General features: G+C 40.0%; 1 protein-coding gene across 11 annotated transcripts in view; it reads left to right on the top strand.

Moving 5' to 3' along the window:
* Positions 1–15,782, top strand: part of ANKRD44 (ankyrin repeat domain 44) — a 137,810-nt gene that overhangs the window by 58,121 nt on the left and 63,907 nt on the right. For all 11 annotated transcript variants that reach the window (XM_069860697.1, XM_069860704.1, XM_069860699.1 and 8 more), the window contains exons 2-3: positions 4,837–4,920; positions 13,178–13,256. In XM_069860697.1, coding sequence (XP_069716798.1) covers positions 4,837–4,920; positions 13,178–13,256 — 163 coding nt within the window. The remainder of the gene's footprint in view (positions 1–4,836; positions 4,921–13,177; positions 13,257–15,782) is intronic.

Below are 15,782 nucleotides of genomic sequence, written 5' to 3' on the forward strand. Positions count from 1 at the left end.
AGCAGTTTGCCCAAGTGCTTTCAGAGCACCAGTACCCCTTATTTACAGATTTTATTCTCTCCGCTGGCCTTTCAGGAGCTTGGACTTAGGAATTGCTCAGTAAAAACCTGTAATTGCTCTGAAACACCCCTGAGCAACCAGCCATGGACATTCTATTCCAAATAGCAGCTCTGTGAAAGCACTTTGCTGTCAGAAACCAGTATATAGAAATTCCAATAACAGAAACACAATATTTGAAATAATAATAAATTGAGAGTAAACTTCTCTTTTTATTTGCCCAGCAATTAATACCTAAAACACTGTTAAAGGATACTCTCCGATGTGAGTGAAATATACTTCAAGGCCTGTTAAAAAATGATTAGTCTTGAATAATTTCTGTATGCAAAACTGTGTAAATACTAAATGCCAGGGAAATGTACTCTAAGATTTAAGAGAAATCCAGTTTATGACTGCTCACTCATACGGATTTATAAGTTAAAACAGTGTTTCAGATAGCCATGTGTTGCTCTCTTCGTGGGGAGAAAGTCCTAGTTAGGAAGAGCAGTGGTCTTTGTGCGGTGATCAGTGAGAAGAAATAGATGTACATGGTGGGACATTGCAGACAACCTTATAATCTTGATTAATGAGAGAACCTGTGGAAAAAAAAGGGATGTTTGGCAAGACACTGACAAAACCAATACGCCTTTGAAATGATTATGTGTCTTTCTACATTGTCTTGCCAGTTAAAGAGAAATGAGTACATGGATATATCCAAGTGTTTAATCCAGCAACTTGATGTAATGCAATTAGAACAAGTAAAGGATCAATATATAGCTTCTTTTCACTCACAAGACCAAATGATAATATAGTCTATCAAATCAGCATGGGGATCAATCAGCCTTTCGTATCTATCTCCAAGTCCTGCCAATTGAAAACCTGGCTTAAGTCAGGCCTTGTTAGCGAGTCAGGATATCTAAAATCAAGCCAAAATATTTATTATATGTCACAGTTACTCGACAAAAATACTAAGTGGCTTGCCAGGAGCTTCAGCACCCACTTCAGGCATAATAATTAAAATGAAACTTGAGGTGGTTCGCATAAATACTTCATCTGATTTGGGATTCAGAGACCTGCAAATGCCACTTGGTAGCAATCTCTGCTCTGTCAGATATATGGAGGAAAATTTTGCAAGGCCGGGCTTTTGTTGACTCTGTGGACACCACCTGAGCCACAGGACATTCTGTCACATGGATTTAAGCTCTCTGCTGCTCAGACAATCACTGTGACTTCAGTTCAAGGAGCTAATTTTACAGTTGAAGTCCAGCTTGTGATTGGCCAGTATGCAGTAAAGACAGGGATATGTTCCACCTTTGAAGATGTCTACAGATAATATTCTGTTTTCACTATAATGCTTGTTACAGCACAAAGTAAAGAACGCTCTAATAAACCTTATTGATGAGTTTTGTACTTACAATATTAACTGTAGAAGAAGTACCACGGAAAGGTTTTGTTTACTGCTGGTGTATAATTTCAGGAAAAAAATGTGAACACTCCCAACTGAAATTCTCTGTAAGAATTTGTAAGCTCCAGGGAGTTGAGCTGATGAAACAGTTGTTCATCATTCCAAAACCTGCACCCTTGCTTAATTATAGTAATAGTTACACATACCATTCTCTCTGCTTTTTTTTTTCTTCATTCTGTGTGTTTAACAACTTGTGAATTTGAAGAATTTTAAAGCAAAATATTTCTATTAATGAAATAACCAGTTAATGATGTTGTCACAGATTTTAGAAATTATTTCAAAAATTAGAATGTATCCTTCACTTGTAATTTAGAAGTGTCATTTGCCCTTCAGGAATGAAAAAGTAGCTATTTAAAGTCCAAATCTTTCATGCATGAACATGATTATCACTGAAGATCAAGAAAGTAATCTGTTCAGGTCACTGGATATCCATCATCAACACGTACGTAACTGCACAAGCTCTGTTTCTTCACTGCCAGCTGCTGAATGAAGCAATCCTTTTTCCATTGTGCTGATGGATGCGGATGCACATTCTCAGCTCTGACGTTGAACAGCAGCGACAATGCCGCAATGCACATCTCACATTTTTCCTAAACATGACTGCGCATCTTCCACAGGAACACATCTTGATATGTAATAGAAATTCCTTAACAATAATGTGTTTCTCACTTAAAAAATAATACCTTTGAAAATGGAGTAGAATCATGAAATAGTAAATTAGAAAACCAGCCGGTTGGAGGAAGCGGCACAGCAGTGACTCAGGATGGTTATTAACCTGGGCTGGTTTTATCTCTTCTTTCCAATTCACAGGCTTTGATTGTTCTCTGTTATCTCTGCCTCTTGCTGTTACAATTAGCAGTGATAGATTCTATTGTAATTGATTTATAAAAAGTAAATCTCATGGAAAAAAGGGCTGAAGGACTAAGGCCTTTGAAAATAGGTGTATGGCAGCTGTCAACTGCCAGCAAAGAGTATGTACATCAATGGGGTGAGACATAACCTGCCTCAGAGGCCAAATGAACACTGGGGTTTGACAGAAGGAATAGCTATGGTATGGGGGACAAAAATTAAGATGAGGATTTTGTATAAGTTACAGGTCTAAAGAACACAGTGTTATTCTCAGTCTGTTTTGTGTATTAAGTAGCTGATGCTAATTAAAAACGTCATGCATTTCCTGTAAAACCAGGTGTTTGATCCACATTTCTGGTAGAGGGTAGAAGGGTCAAGCTGTCTTATTGTTGACTTTCCTCTTATTTTGATGTAACGATGCATGTACTTTATTCTTGCCCTGTTAGATGGAAAACATCACCTGTAACAGTATTCGAACTTTTTAAGAAAAAACCAATATGTCTGAAGTGTGCTGAGCTTCTCTCTTAGTGATGGTGCCTCTGGCTGAAGTTTCAGCTTACGTGTCAGCAGAGCCTGGCTAATACCTGTCTCTGTGGGCTGAGTGAAGCTGCAGGTGGGCTAAGCGAAGCCGCTGGGGGTATTTGTTGCTTGGCCACTGGGTTGTGTTGCCATTCAGCTTGAAACTGAGGAGCATTCTACTTTCTTGTGTATTTTATTCTTTAAATATTATGACAAATGTACATGAAATAGAAATATTTTGATGTGAGCATTCTAGTTTCATAAACACACCCTGGTCATTCATAGCTGTTGGTGTTAGGTTTGCACTAAGTCTACGAATTAGTAATTTTTTTAGTGTCATAATGGGTATAAGATTAGAGAATTGCTTTAAACAATTACTTTTGATAGAGAGAAAAAAGCAGAAATGAGACCATCTTACTCTTAGCTAAATTTTGATTTATTTGAAGTTGGCAGATGAGGGAGAAAGGAACAGACTCTGAGGTCTGGCGTTTGCACCCTCCAGTCGGGAATAGTTTGTGACCCTTCTGACATGGGCTGGGAAGGAAGCATGCTAAATAGTTCAACTGAAATGCGGGGGTTTTTCTTTCTTTTTCAAACATCCACTGCAATACGATAGACTGCAGACAGCTTTGATAAAAGATGCTGCTTTAGTCCTATTTCTATGGGAGGAGTGGCAGGAATGAAATTCCGGAATGAATCTTTTGCAAGGACATAAGGGATTAATATGTCTTAAAATAGACACCAACATAGAAATGTGTTTTCCACATTTAAATATGATTAATTTTGCAGTGAAAAGATTGGGAAGAAAAATTTTCTCTGTTCTTCCAGCTTGTTTGTGAATTTTGAGATAACCCGTTTACAAGATAGTTAAATTCTGTAAAGTTTTTAGAAGTGTTGTGGGTTTATGTGCTTCAGCAGTCATATATGCTTCCATTTTGCAGAGTCAGTTTAGATTCTGGTGACTGCTTGGCACCATGAACTCCTTTTTTACTGGCAGGACCATGAGACAACCTGCTGGTGGGCAGCGAGCTCAGGGGAGCGCACAGACAGTGCCTTCAGTATGGGTGACGGTGAAAAACTGGCTGCCTCCTCTTTCAAATATGTGCTTCAGGGAAAAGGCATCTGTGTAGATTGTCCCCTCCCTTTGCTGAGTCTCCAGCAGCAAGAAGGGAGGTTTTTCTTGTGTTTGTGTTTTTTCTTTAGCTCAGCAGGCTGCGTTCTGCCAGCTTGGCTAACAATTTGGATATTTGCTACTGGGGGTCCAGAGCAAACCTAGGAAAGAGGACTCAAATTGCCAGCTCTGGACGTGTAACGGAGCAGTTGAGCATATGCACCTCTCCTGCCAACCGATGGGCAGTGACGCCACGTTGCCAGAGGAATGCGCATGGCATATTGTTTCTGCTCTATGCCTGATTATTTACTTATGCCTTCTGATTCATAATAGCATAATAACAGACTTGAAACAATAAGATAATTACTTTGCTTCTTGGGTGGTTAAAATTAACTGTGCTCATTGCATATTTATTTAGTAAGAAGATACAAGATGTTTAGTAATTGCCCAGAAATTCATTATCTGCATAATGTTCTGTTTCTAAATGTGTGTTGCATGACCATTAATCTGTGCCAACAGCAAGAACGCGGCAGTATCTGATGTAATTAGTTTTCCCCTTACATGCCAAGAAGAACATCTGGGCTAATTACATGTTGTTGACAGAAGTTGCCATTCTAATGGGGGTCCCTGTTTGTGCACATACACAGTCATCATACATACAAACATACTCATGCCTTCAGTTCTTCCCCATGCAAATGGGTAGCTCTTACTAATGAGATACTTGGATTGATTTGTTACTGGGGTCATGCAGCATCTGTGGGCAGCATTAGTAAATGTTAGCAGGAATATTATGCTCTCCTTTTAAACAGAAAACAAACAAACCTATAGCATTGCTTCTTCTGTTTTATTTTTCCAGCCACCACTGGTCCAAGCAATTTTCAGTGGCGATCCAGAAGAGATACGGATGTTGATCTACAAAACTGAGGATGTCAACGCCTTGGTATGTGACTTGGCATGTTACGTGCCTGTGATACGTAAGCACCGTGCTTATGAACTGTTGCAATGACAGTATTAATCACATCCTTAGTAATTAACATGTAACGGAATGGGAATTACTTTTAAGTCAGAGATTTGGGGCTTCTGTGGAAACCTAATTAGTAGTCTGAAATATAATTACGTCCAGCAGGTGACTTTAACCTTTCTAACTGTATGGTAATTATTCCAAATGTGCAGGTCAGTCAGGGACATTGTTTTCTCTCTTACTGAGAAAATGAATGAAAACAGCTGAAAGCTGCATATTTTTACTCTCTGTAGAGTTTCCTTTTATGAAAAGCCTTTGCAGAGCAGAAACTGTTATTCAGCATTTGACTGTACTTGAAGTAAAGCTTCACTACGGGTCTCAGCAGTGAGAGGAAGAAAGCAGTATCTTGGCCATGGTTTTCCCACAAAGGAATTACTGTTCTGCAGACTGGCTTTTTCTACCCAGAACAACACTAGGCAGCTGTAAACAAGTAGTAGTTTAGTATTTTGGCAGTGGGGGGAAAAAAACCCTCCATTCGAACTTGGTCTTTTTGCAGGAGTTGAGTGGTTTTTCCCCCTCTTTGATTTTAACTTAAATCTGTACTGCTAGAAATGAACCCTGCCAGTCCTGAGTCTGATCTGTGGCCTCTGGAATTGGTAAGAATATAAAGCAGAAGCAGAGTGGAGATTTGCAGGTGTTCCCATGACTTCTGAATCAACCTTCCTTTTCCTCACATTTTTCTCTGGCATAAAGCCATGAGTTTATTCATAGCTCACTCCAGCAGTTTGTTTGGTGTAGTCTTAGCACTGCTGCTTTTGCAGGCAGTGGAGTCTAATCATTGGGTTCAGAGCTGCAGAAAGGAAATCGAGAAGTGATGCTACAGATCTGGTTAACCGAGGCTCTGATCCATTTGCTGTCAAGTGGAAGGAAAGACTTACTGCTGTTCTACGTAGGGAATCTGATGAAAGAAAGCCTTGACATTGGGCTTGCCGTGTCATTGTCAGTTGTTTTCTTGAAATAAGTTCCTAAAAGTGCTTCCTTAAAGCATCATCTCCCTTAAGTTTCCTCCTATTTGTTTTCCCTGATAGCCTTAACAAAAAAGCAAATAAAAAACCAAAGCTAACCAACCAACCAACCAAGAACTCCTAGTCTTGATGAACATGAAATTTCCTCTGTATTTCATGTTGTTTTTCCAAAATAGCATTTCCTGCACAAGGTTATTGTAGGCTTCTCAGATGTTTTGATACCCTTTGGCTGCAAATGTGGTAGTGATGGTTGCTAGGGAGATGCTCTCAGCTGTCAGGTGTGATATTAAATGAAGAATATGTATTTTATAGATGAGTACATAGTAGGAAAAGTCATTGAACTGGAATAGTCTTGCCCAGAATCCTGTTTAAGACGCAAAAAATCTGTCGAAGAACGCTTTGCCTGAACAGTTATTTCATTAGGGGCAAAACCCCAAGCTGTTCCTCGGTGTGATTAGAAATACACCAGTCAATGTGAATTGTGAAGGTTTCTGTTCAAGATAGTGATTGCAGGCAAGCGTCAAATGCTTCAAATGCCACTAAAGAAAGATCAAGAGAGAGCGTTTTCCCCTTTGTGGTGTGAGCTGGCAATTTGCACCGTGTGCTTAACGTTTCTATTTTAAGGGTGTTTTTAATTACTTCCATGTTAGTGTTCCTCTAGTGCTTGGCTGCTCACGTGAGAGGAAACTCTGGCAGCAGTTTGTCCTTTGTTCATTGTTTTGGTTAGCTATGTTAATATTGGAATAGTTCAAACCTGCAGCACAAAAGGCATTTAGGAGGCAGAGGGAAAAAGCACACGGAAACTATGCAAAATTAGGGATGTATATGCATGCTTCCTAAAAGAAAACTAATCTGAGAGGAAAGAGTTCAGAGCAAATAAAAAGTTTAGAAGGTGTGGGGTTTTTTTTTCTCTTTTCCTTATAAAATAATCAGTATCCTTCCAAGCTGGAAAGTGTGTGTTGATGGAAATAACTACTTTCTGGATGCTGCTATAAACGTGACTTCTGGTTTGCAACAAAATGAAAGCTGTAACTGTTTGGCTTAGAAAGGTGAGTTTAGTTCATTTTGCCTCCATAATCGTCACTTTGACCTCTCCAGTCCCTGGCTGTGCTTTGAGGGAATGTGATGCTACATTTGCACCCCAAGGGCATGGACAACGTTATACCCAGCTGGTGGTGAGTGATTCCCTACCACTGAATACTGCATACGCGCTATTTTCATGGGGTATGTCCTTCAGGGCTTGATCCTTGTAGCCTCAACGCTTTGACATCTGGAAGAGCTGCTTCTTCTCAGTGCTCCTTGGTGGAAGGAACTCCTTGTGCAAATGCTCCCTCACCTACTTTCAGCAAAAGGAGATAGGTTAGAAGAAGGTAGTGTTTTACCTGAATTTGGCTTGTTTTCATTAAAGCAGAGGTGCAGAGCCAGCAGATCGTGGTAACTGCAGTAACTCCTGTTGGACCTGGATGTTAGGCTGGATGTGGGTTCGAGCCATGTCAAGGTGTCAAGGGCATTGCTGCCTATTTCAGGCTTCAGGGCAAGTCTGCAGAGGAGGGGGCAATGGCACCAGCAGAGATTGCGAGGCCTTGCATGCAGGATGACGCATGCCAGATGATGCATTTAGAGGGTGGTTTATTACAGGATAAGAAGGGTAAGATGGAGAGACATGGATGCATGCTGTTTATTACTTCTTTTTCTCATTATCCAACTTGGTACAGCACAGATGTGCTGGACTGCCTGTCTTAGGAGGATTCAAGCTTTATTCAGCTCTTCTCAAAAGTTATATATATTTCTGTAGTATTGCTAAGCGTGCTTTCTGAGGTGGTGCAAGTGCTTGAGCGTACAAGTGCACAGACATTTAGGATTGTGAACCTGAAAGGTGTTGCATGCTTGGGTTAGCTAATGTGAAAACCAGTTTATTGTTCAGTTTGGAGTGACATGTTTAACTTGAGATTAAGAGAGACAGCAATGTGGTATTTCAGTAATCTTGGGTATCAGACTCTTCTCTCTGCTGTAATCCCAGGAAGGATGATTTTTGTTTTGGAACTGTGGAGTCTTGCGGGAGGATAAAGCTATCCTGGAAGTAAATGGTCCTCTTCTAGATGTGGTTCTGCTGTACTGGAAAGTCTTCTGGAAGATTTATTAGTCAAGAACTTTGGAAGGCCTCTGCTTTGACACAGTATGACAGTTTGGTGCTAGGTAATAGCTGTGTTTTCAGTGGTTATTTAGACTCTTGCAGTGCTGTTTGAAATGCTGTTCATTTAAGTGGGAAGCAATGTACAATTTTTTTTTTCCTACAGAAGGAATTTATGAACAATTCTCATGTATGTAAGGAAATTGAATATGAAATTGTATTGATGTTTGTGATGCAAGGTAACCAACATGACTTTTATTTAGAATAAGTATTTTTTCTTTTAGAAAATAAACACAATTTTTTTGTATTTTATCAAGAAGATGTTTGAATGGTGAAGAAGATTCTGCTGGAGCTTACAGAGAGTCTGAAATATTCTGAATTGCTTTGCAGAGCATGCTAGTGTACTACTGGGTACTAAGTTATATATATCTGTGCTGGAGACTTGTGTTATCAGTGTCCTCAAAATGTTTGAGACAGTTAAGGATATAGAGGCAAATAAAAACTCATGGTAAAGTTTGGCTGTGGCTGTTTTATTTTATTCAAAGGCAAAAATGTGAGCCTGAAATACCTGATTTTCCTAAATCTGCTTTTCCCATCAGCTCATGAGTGATGTATGCTCCTACTCCATCAACCCCCCTGAAGTCAATATTGCATTTATAAAAACTGAGGTGTTACTTAAACCTATCTTTTGAAACTTATGTTGAAAAATCACTGAAAACTCGTTGAAAACATTAAAAATTTCCATTAATTAGGATAACAGTCTCTACAGTCTCAATCTAGGATGAGGAATTAATTTTAAAATTTATCTTTTTCTAGCGTAAAAGCTACTGTCAGCCTCATGGAAGGAAAGTGTTAAATGGAGGGGGGATTAGGATACTTCTGTTTTCCAGAGACAAGAAAAAATATTTGCTTCTTCCACCTCCTGAGCACTTAGCAGTTAAAAGACTCAGTCCAGAAAAATCTTTGTTTCTGAAGCTAAACTAAAGGCTGTGGGGATGATAGGTGTTAGAACTGGGATCTCAGTTTTCAGATGGGAATTTCTGTGCTTAGTAATAGCAGAAGAAAGAGCACCAGGCATAAGTTACACAGCTTGACTTTCACCTTCTAGCTGGTGCTCACTGTTAAGCATTTTGATTTGCTTTTTGAATTACAAGCTTTAAGAAAACGATCTGTGAGAGGGAAGAAATCCTGAAGCGGCAGAGATTTCTTTGTACGGCATCAGCTTTTGGCTCTGAATGGTTGTAAATATCTCAAGAATTTCTGCTTAATTGTTTTTAGCCATCTTGGTAGTGCCTGACCAGTTCCCAATATTTAATTTTCCTGAAGTCCTGTCTGAATGTTTGTTGTTTTTTAATAGTACTAGCTACTTTGTGCTATTTAAATAAGATGTACTCAGGTAGCAGCAAATGGAGTGAATGAGCAGGAGGTTTGTTTATGTTATTGTTTTGGATAGACCGGTATCAGTGGAAAGTGTAGCCTTCCATGTGCAGTTTAATTTATTTGGCCACCCACACAGATGCTGGTGACTTGCAGATGGTGGGAATCCAAACACTTCCTACCAATAGAACTTTGTTAACTTGGTTTCTGTGGTGCATCAACTCCTCCTGTGCTGAAGTGTTCCTGTTGGCTGCTCAGGCAGTTTGGTGACAAAAAGAGGATACAGACATGTATTTTTGTAGCAGGCACACTTATATTTTGATAGTAAGTGACTGTGTCACATCTTCTGATCTGAAGAACTGCAGTTGACAGAAAAGTTCGAATCCATTCTCTTCCTTTGAGTTTGAGGAGAGATTTGTATTGAGGAGAAACTGTTGGCCTTTTTCTCATGTGCCTGAGTATTTTACATATACTGATACGATTCATCTGAGCCACTGTTCTGCTAATCTTCATGTACTCTAGGGCTCTGATCCAATAAAGCACTTAAGGACCAGCCTAACTGGAAGCTTGTGGAGGGCCTTATCAGTGTCACTGTGATCACTTCAACAGTTTAGGCGTGTGTTGAGTGTTGCTCTTGCTGAGGCCTTCTGGCCTCAGTTGTCTGTTTGTTAAATTCTTAATTTCCTTTATCTATAGTTTCTTTAAAAAAAGTGTACAGATGCTGTTAACAAGTAGCGTCGTCTTTTCTGTGAACTAATTTAAGTCCCTAATACAGTGTTGGAGAACGTTTATTCCACCTCAGCATGATTTTCTAGCCTTTGTTTAGCTTATCTGCTGTCTCTTACTGACCTTTTGTTCCTCTGAGAACTGCACTTGAAGCAGATCTGATTATTTATCTTAATGCTATTTGTAATTCTGTTATCATTTCTCCCGTCTCCTTCCTTGCCTTGATAATGTGTGTTCAGGTTTGCGGTACTGCTAGACCTTTTCCCTAAAACGACACGTTTACTTTTTATTCCTCTCTTTCTGTTTGTGGCTTTCAGTCTTCAGATCATTACCGATTTACTTATTTGTGCTCCTTTTACTGCCATCATGCCACAAGGACGTCTGTAGCTGCATAGGTGTTAGTGCTTGGGCCAGAAACAGAGCCAGGGAGCTGTTTAAGTCTTGTTGAAGCGGCACATGGCTTTGAGGAGGACTCAAGGAGTGTGACTGGACAGAGAGGCAGATGCCCCAGTTTCTCTGTTTTTGTGTCAGCCCTGTGCAGAGTGTAAACAGGAACTTGAGAATGTCCCTCTGTTGAGTTGCTCAGCTGCGCGCTCAGCTGCGGGCGTTGTGTGTGGAATTTCCCCCACCAAACTCCTGAAAATGCTGCCCGTAGGCCTCTTTTTTGTGGTTTTAATGCTCTATACCATGCATTGGGTTTTGTCGTCTGCTGGTTCATGGGGGGGTAAACTGAGAAATTAAGCTTGAATTCAGTTGCATGACTAAACCCATCTTTTTCTGGACACTTTATTTTCACTTAATTTGTTAGGATTTTACATTGATTTTGCAAAGCGAAAGCTGAGAACACTTGGAGAGTTATTCCTGTTACGGAAGGTTAGAATAGGTTGGATTGGAAGGGACCATAAAGGTCATCCAGTTCCACCCCTCCTGCCATAAGCAGGGACACCTCCTTCTGGATCAGGCTGCCCAAGGCCCCATCCAACCTGGCCTTGAAAACCTCCAGGGATGGGGCAGCCACAACTTCCCTGGGCAACCTGGTCCAGCACCTCACTGCTCTCATAGTAAAGAAATTCCTCCTTATGTCTAGTCTAAGTCTTCCCCTTTCCGGTTTATCCTCGTTGCCCCTTGTCCTATCACCACAAGCCTTTGTGAACAGTCCCTCCCCAGCTTTCTTGTAGTCCCTTTAGGTACTGGAAGGTCTCTATAAGATCTCCTCAGAGCCTTCTCTTCTCCAGGCTGAGCAACCCCAACTCTCTCAGCCTGTCCTCATAGCAGAGGTGCTCCAGCCCTCTGATCATCTTTGTAGCCTCCTCTGGACCCATTCCAACAGCTCCATATCCTTATGTAATCCATATCCTTATCCAATACTTAAGAAAGGTCTTGCATGCACTCATGTAGCCTTTAAAAGCTGGTCTGTAGCCGATGATTATGTTTTAGGAACTGAACAAATGAGAGAATCCAGCTCGTAATTTTGGTTCCAGAGTGGACACTGCTGGATGGATACTGCTTAATATTATTTTAATTTGCCTACCATGAGAGGAGTTCTATAAGAGATCTTTCCCTCTGACCTGTAACAACCAGGGTGTCATGTAATCTGTCTTGTGAGTGTTCTATGTGCATGTCCAGTAAGTAAGATCAAAACCCACTGCAGCCGAATTTGAGGGCTACGTGCATCATGAAAAAACATACGAACATAAAAGTGAAATGTAGATCATTCTGGTGACCAGCAGCTCTGTGCCCTCCAGTGCTAGAATACAATTTTCAGCATTCGTGTGACAAATGGTTCTGCTGCACTGATTTGTCCACATTTATAGCATACTTTGAAGACAGTCCAAAACAGCTGGTGGTTGATGACCTCTTGGGCGTGTTAAAAGTGGTATTGCACTTGACAGGCTCAGAGATATATTTCAGGGAGAGAATGTAAATACCAGCAGGGTTTCTGTGTTGGTATCGTTTGTAGGAAGTTTTGAATCTGTTACCAGTTTACACTGTTTAATGCTGGTAGGTTATAATCTGTTAAGTTTGATTGATAAGTCTCTTAGAACTTTTTTTTTTATATTAGCGGTTAAGAAACCAAAATGAAATACATTTAGGAGTGGAAACAGAGGTCGAATAGCATGATTAGCATATTAGCAGCTCTTGTGCTAATTACCCATATTACAGTGTTTGGTGGTTTCTTTTAAAAGCCTGTGTTCTGGAATCATCTGAATAAAGCAGTAGAAGAAAGTGATTTTCTGTAAATGCTGTATTTATACCCCTTGAAGTTAGAAAAGAAAAACTTGAAAGTGTGACTCCCTGAGGCTGAAAATTACAGAAACCAAATAAAAGTAGATGTATTTCAGAAGTTATATTTATGATTATTAGCAAGTCTTTTAACTTTAAAGACACAGACCTGACTGGTAATATTTTCTTTATTTATATTTAAAGGTTGGTCAAGGTGTACAGGCTTGTTTTGGGCTGCTGTAGACAATCAGACAATCCTGTACAATGGTGTACAAGAACCTTTGTAGACTAAGAGGTTGTTGTGTGTGATTCCAAACCATTACCCAGATATATCCTTCTGAAGAGTATGGTGTTGTGCTGTTGATGCAAACTGCATTACGAAGTCTGATGTCCAGAAGTATCCGAATTATGTCGCTGCAACACTTAGAGTAGAAAATGTTTCTGAAAGCAACCTAGGGATGAGGACTTTCCTCATTTTAGATTTAATTTAATCTACCTGTAAACAGGATATCAGAGTAAAGACAGTGCTTTCTCAAGGTCTGGTTGAACATGATGGAAAAGTTGAGGATTACTGAGAGGAAGTGTGTTGTTCAGACCTTGAATTTTGTTCTTTTACAGGCTGAGATTGCACTTCTAATTATAAATAGAAATACACATAGAAAAACAAACACTGTATGCAAATCCATTGCTCTTTAACACTGATGCTTGCAGTTATTGACGATGTTTTATGACTGGATAATCTGTGGTTTTGCAGGATGCCGAGAAACGAACTCCACTTCACGTTGCATCGTTCCTTGGGGATGCAGACATTATTGAGCTTCTCATTTTGTCAGGTAAGATAGTGTGCCTTGCTGTTATTTGCTAGTAAATTAGCTAATTTTAAAGGCACAAGGAGTGTCCAGCAAAGAATGTATGAGTGAGCTTTCTGAGTTTCATAGAACTGATTGCAGTTCTGGCAAGCCTAGAAAAGGTATTTAAATTTGGTGTTACAATTATAAAATGTACACTGTGACTGAGTGGAATTAATAAACAAAGCAAGTAGTTTTTTAAAAATGTCTACAGCATTCAAACTGACAATATTTGTGGATGCAGAAACTTGCTGAAGTACACATTTAAAATGTGGGCTCAAGTCCTGGAGTGCAACTCAAGAATATCTGTTAAGCAAAAATTATTACAGAATAATAGTGAAAAAGTTATGAATGAGTTTGGATGAATTGCAAGTGGTATTTACATTAGAAACATGATTCTAAGAGTCAGGAAGTTTATTTGGAGAATAGAAACTGTGCAGTAGATTGTATCTAAACAAAACATCAAAAAATAATTCCAAACAATTATAGTGACAAACCCCATACTTCGTTCTGACATATTTTGATCATAAAGCAGACATCTCTGCAGAAGTACACATAATTCATGGCAAACTCCTGGATCTGCTTGCAGGTTTCAAAGGCAGTGTTTTTCTAAACTAAAGAACTGTAAGGGTAAAGCTTTTATGGGGGTTTGAGAACATGGGATTGAAAGCAATTTTATGGTACAAACCCTTGCAAGCAACCTTGCTGTGTGATGGGTTTCACAATCATCAGAATGCTTCAAGTGAGTTGCATATTTTGTTAAGGAAGTTAATTCGGAACCAGCAGTCCTGTGATTGCAAGGCACCTTCCTTCTAATTTTCAACCTTGAATCCTAGAACAATTCAGGCTAGAGGGTGTTTCTAGAGGTTACCTGATTCAGCTCCCTGCTTAGAGCACCAGCCAATGTCAGAGTTAGATCAGGCTGCTAATGGGCACGTGCTGACCACACAGGTACTTCTTTGGATTGCTAGCTTAACCACACCTAGATAAGGCAGAATTCAGTTTGCTGTAGCTATGAGCTTCCTCACTTATTTGGGGAGCATTTTGAATTGTCTTATTGCTTAATGAGGCTAACCAGTTGGACGTACATCATATATCAGTTCTCTCTGCTCTAACCCTGATGCCAGCAGAATGATTTAAATGAACATTCCTCTACTGACAGGTTATACTTGAGTGGGTTTTCAATATGCTAAATGCAAACATGATTTTCTGTGATGTAAGACTTAATGAACATCATCCATGCATGTGTTCCTGCACTGTGTGTTGTTTGTCACATACTGTTGTTCCATTGTGGTGTGGTAAGATTGCAGGAGCGGTACCTTTTCCAGGTTTTGCAGGTAACAGCACGGGCAATATCCGCATCAAGAGAAAGGTGAAGACATTCTGCCCATTTCTCCCATAAATTCCAATGGCATCAAAAATTATTGCAGTGAACCTTGTTGTTTTCTATCATGTTCCTAATGAGGGAAGGAGACTTTCTAGTGTTCTTCTGGGATGCATGGTTCCAGCAGCTCATTGCCAAAATGACATTCACAAGCTATCAGTTTTCTCTGGTCAACAGCATAAAATGTAGGTGATATATCTTGGATGTCTTTTACATATCAAGTAAGCATGAAAATCTTCTCATGTGGGCTTTTAAAAATTGGACTTTGTGTCAGTGGGACTGTGCTGGGGTTCAGTCTGCAGGAACTGTGAGGATCTTTCCCAGCTCACTCAGCATGAGACAAAATTAATCCTGCATTGCATTTGCTACCTATTCATTCTCCTTTAGTCTCTGAAGTATCATTATTCATGATGAGTATCAATACTCTTATCCAAGAGCAGGTTTGGAGGTTTATGAGGTTTGGAGGAGCAAATTTATGAGTTATAAAGGCCTCTTTGTTACTGTGATTTCTCTGTGAACTGGGCTCCGAAGACAACAGCAGCATCTCCCCTTTGCTTCACATCTTCGTTCTGTAAACTGCATTAGTAGAAGTTCATCACAAAAGATTATTCTGATCATGAAGTTTGGTTACATAAGCAGAAAAACTTTGGTGTCTGACTTAAACTAAAGGGGTGTCCTCACAGACAGGAAGCACAAAAATGCTTGCTGTTGGTGTCAAACAGTAGTATTCTTGGCATGAGCAGAAGCTAGGAGGAGTAGCAACACATTGCATTTTGTACAGGGCTCAGGAGAGGAAGTAGATGAAGTATGCACATCCTGAGATTTGTGACCCATGGACTCATGGCAGCACAAATAAATGTGGTGTCTAATGAACAAAACTTCTGCCCAGGTGGTTGGAGACAGACCAGAAATGGCTTTCGAGGTGCCACTGAAATGGAGTCTGTTTGGAATTGATACAAGAGAGAGAGGTGCCAGATCCCTCAACTGGTATGAGTCACTGGCCCATTAAACGTCAGAGCGAGGTAGATTTACGCCAGCTCGAAGGTCTCATCCATAATCATGGGAAAATGGGATGTGCAGTTTTGTTTTTCCAGGCTACATGAAAGCAGGGAGCATTGAATACTTCT

The sequence above is a fragment of the Phaenicophaeus curvirostris genome, chromosome 7 (genome assembly GCF_032191515.1).
Source record: "Phaenicophaeus curvirostris isolate KB17595 chromosome 7, BPBGC_Pcur_1.0, whole genome shotgun sequence".
NCBI classification, from domain to species: domain Eukaryota; kingdom Metazoa; phylum Chordata; class Aves; order Cuculiformes; family Cuculidae; genus Phaenicophaeus; species Phaenicophaeus curvirostris.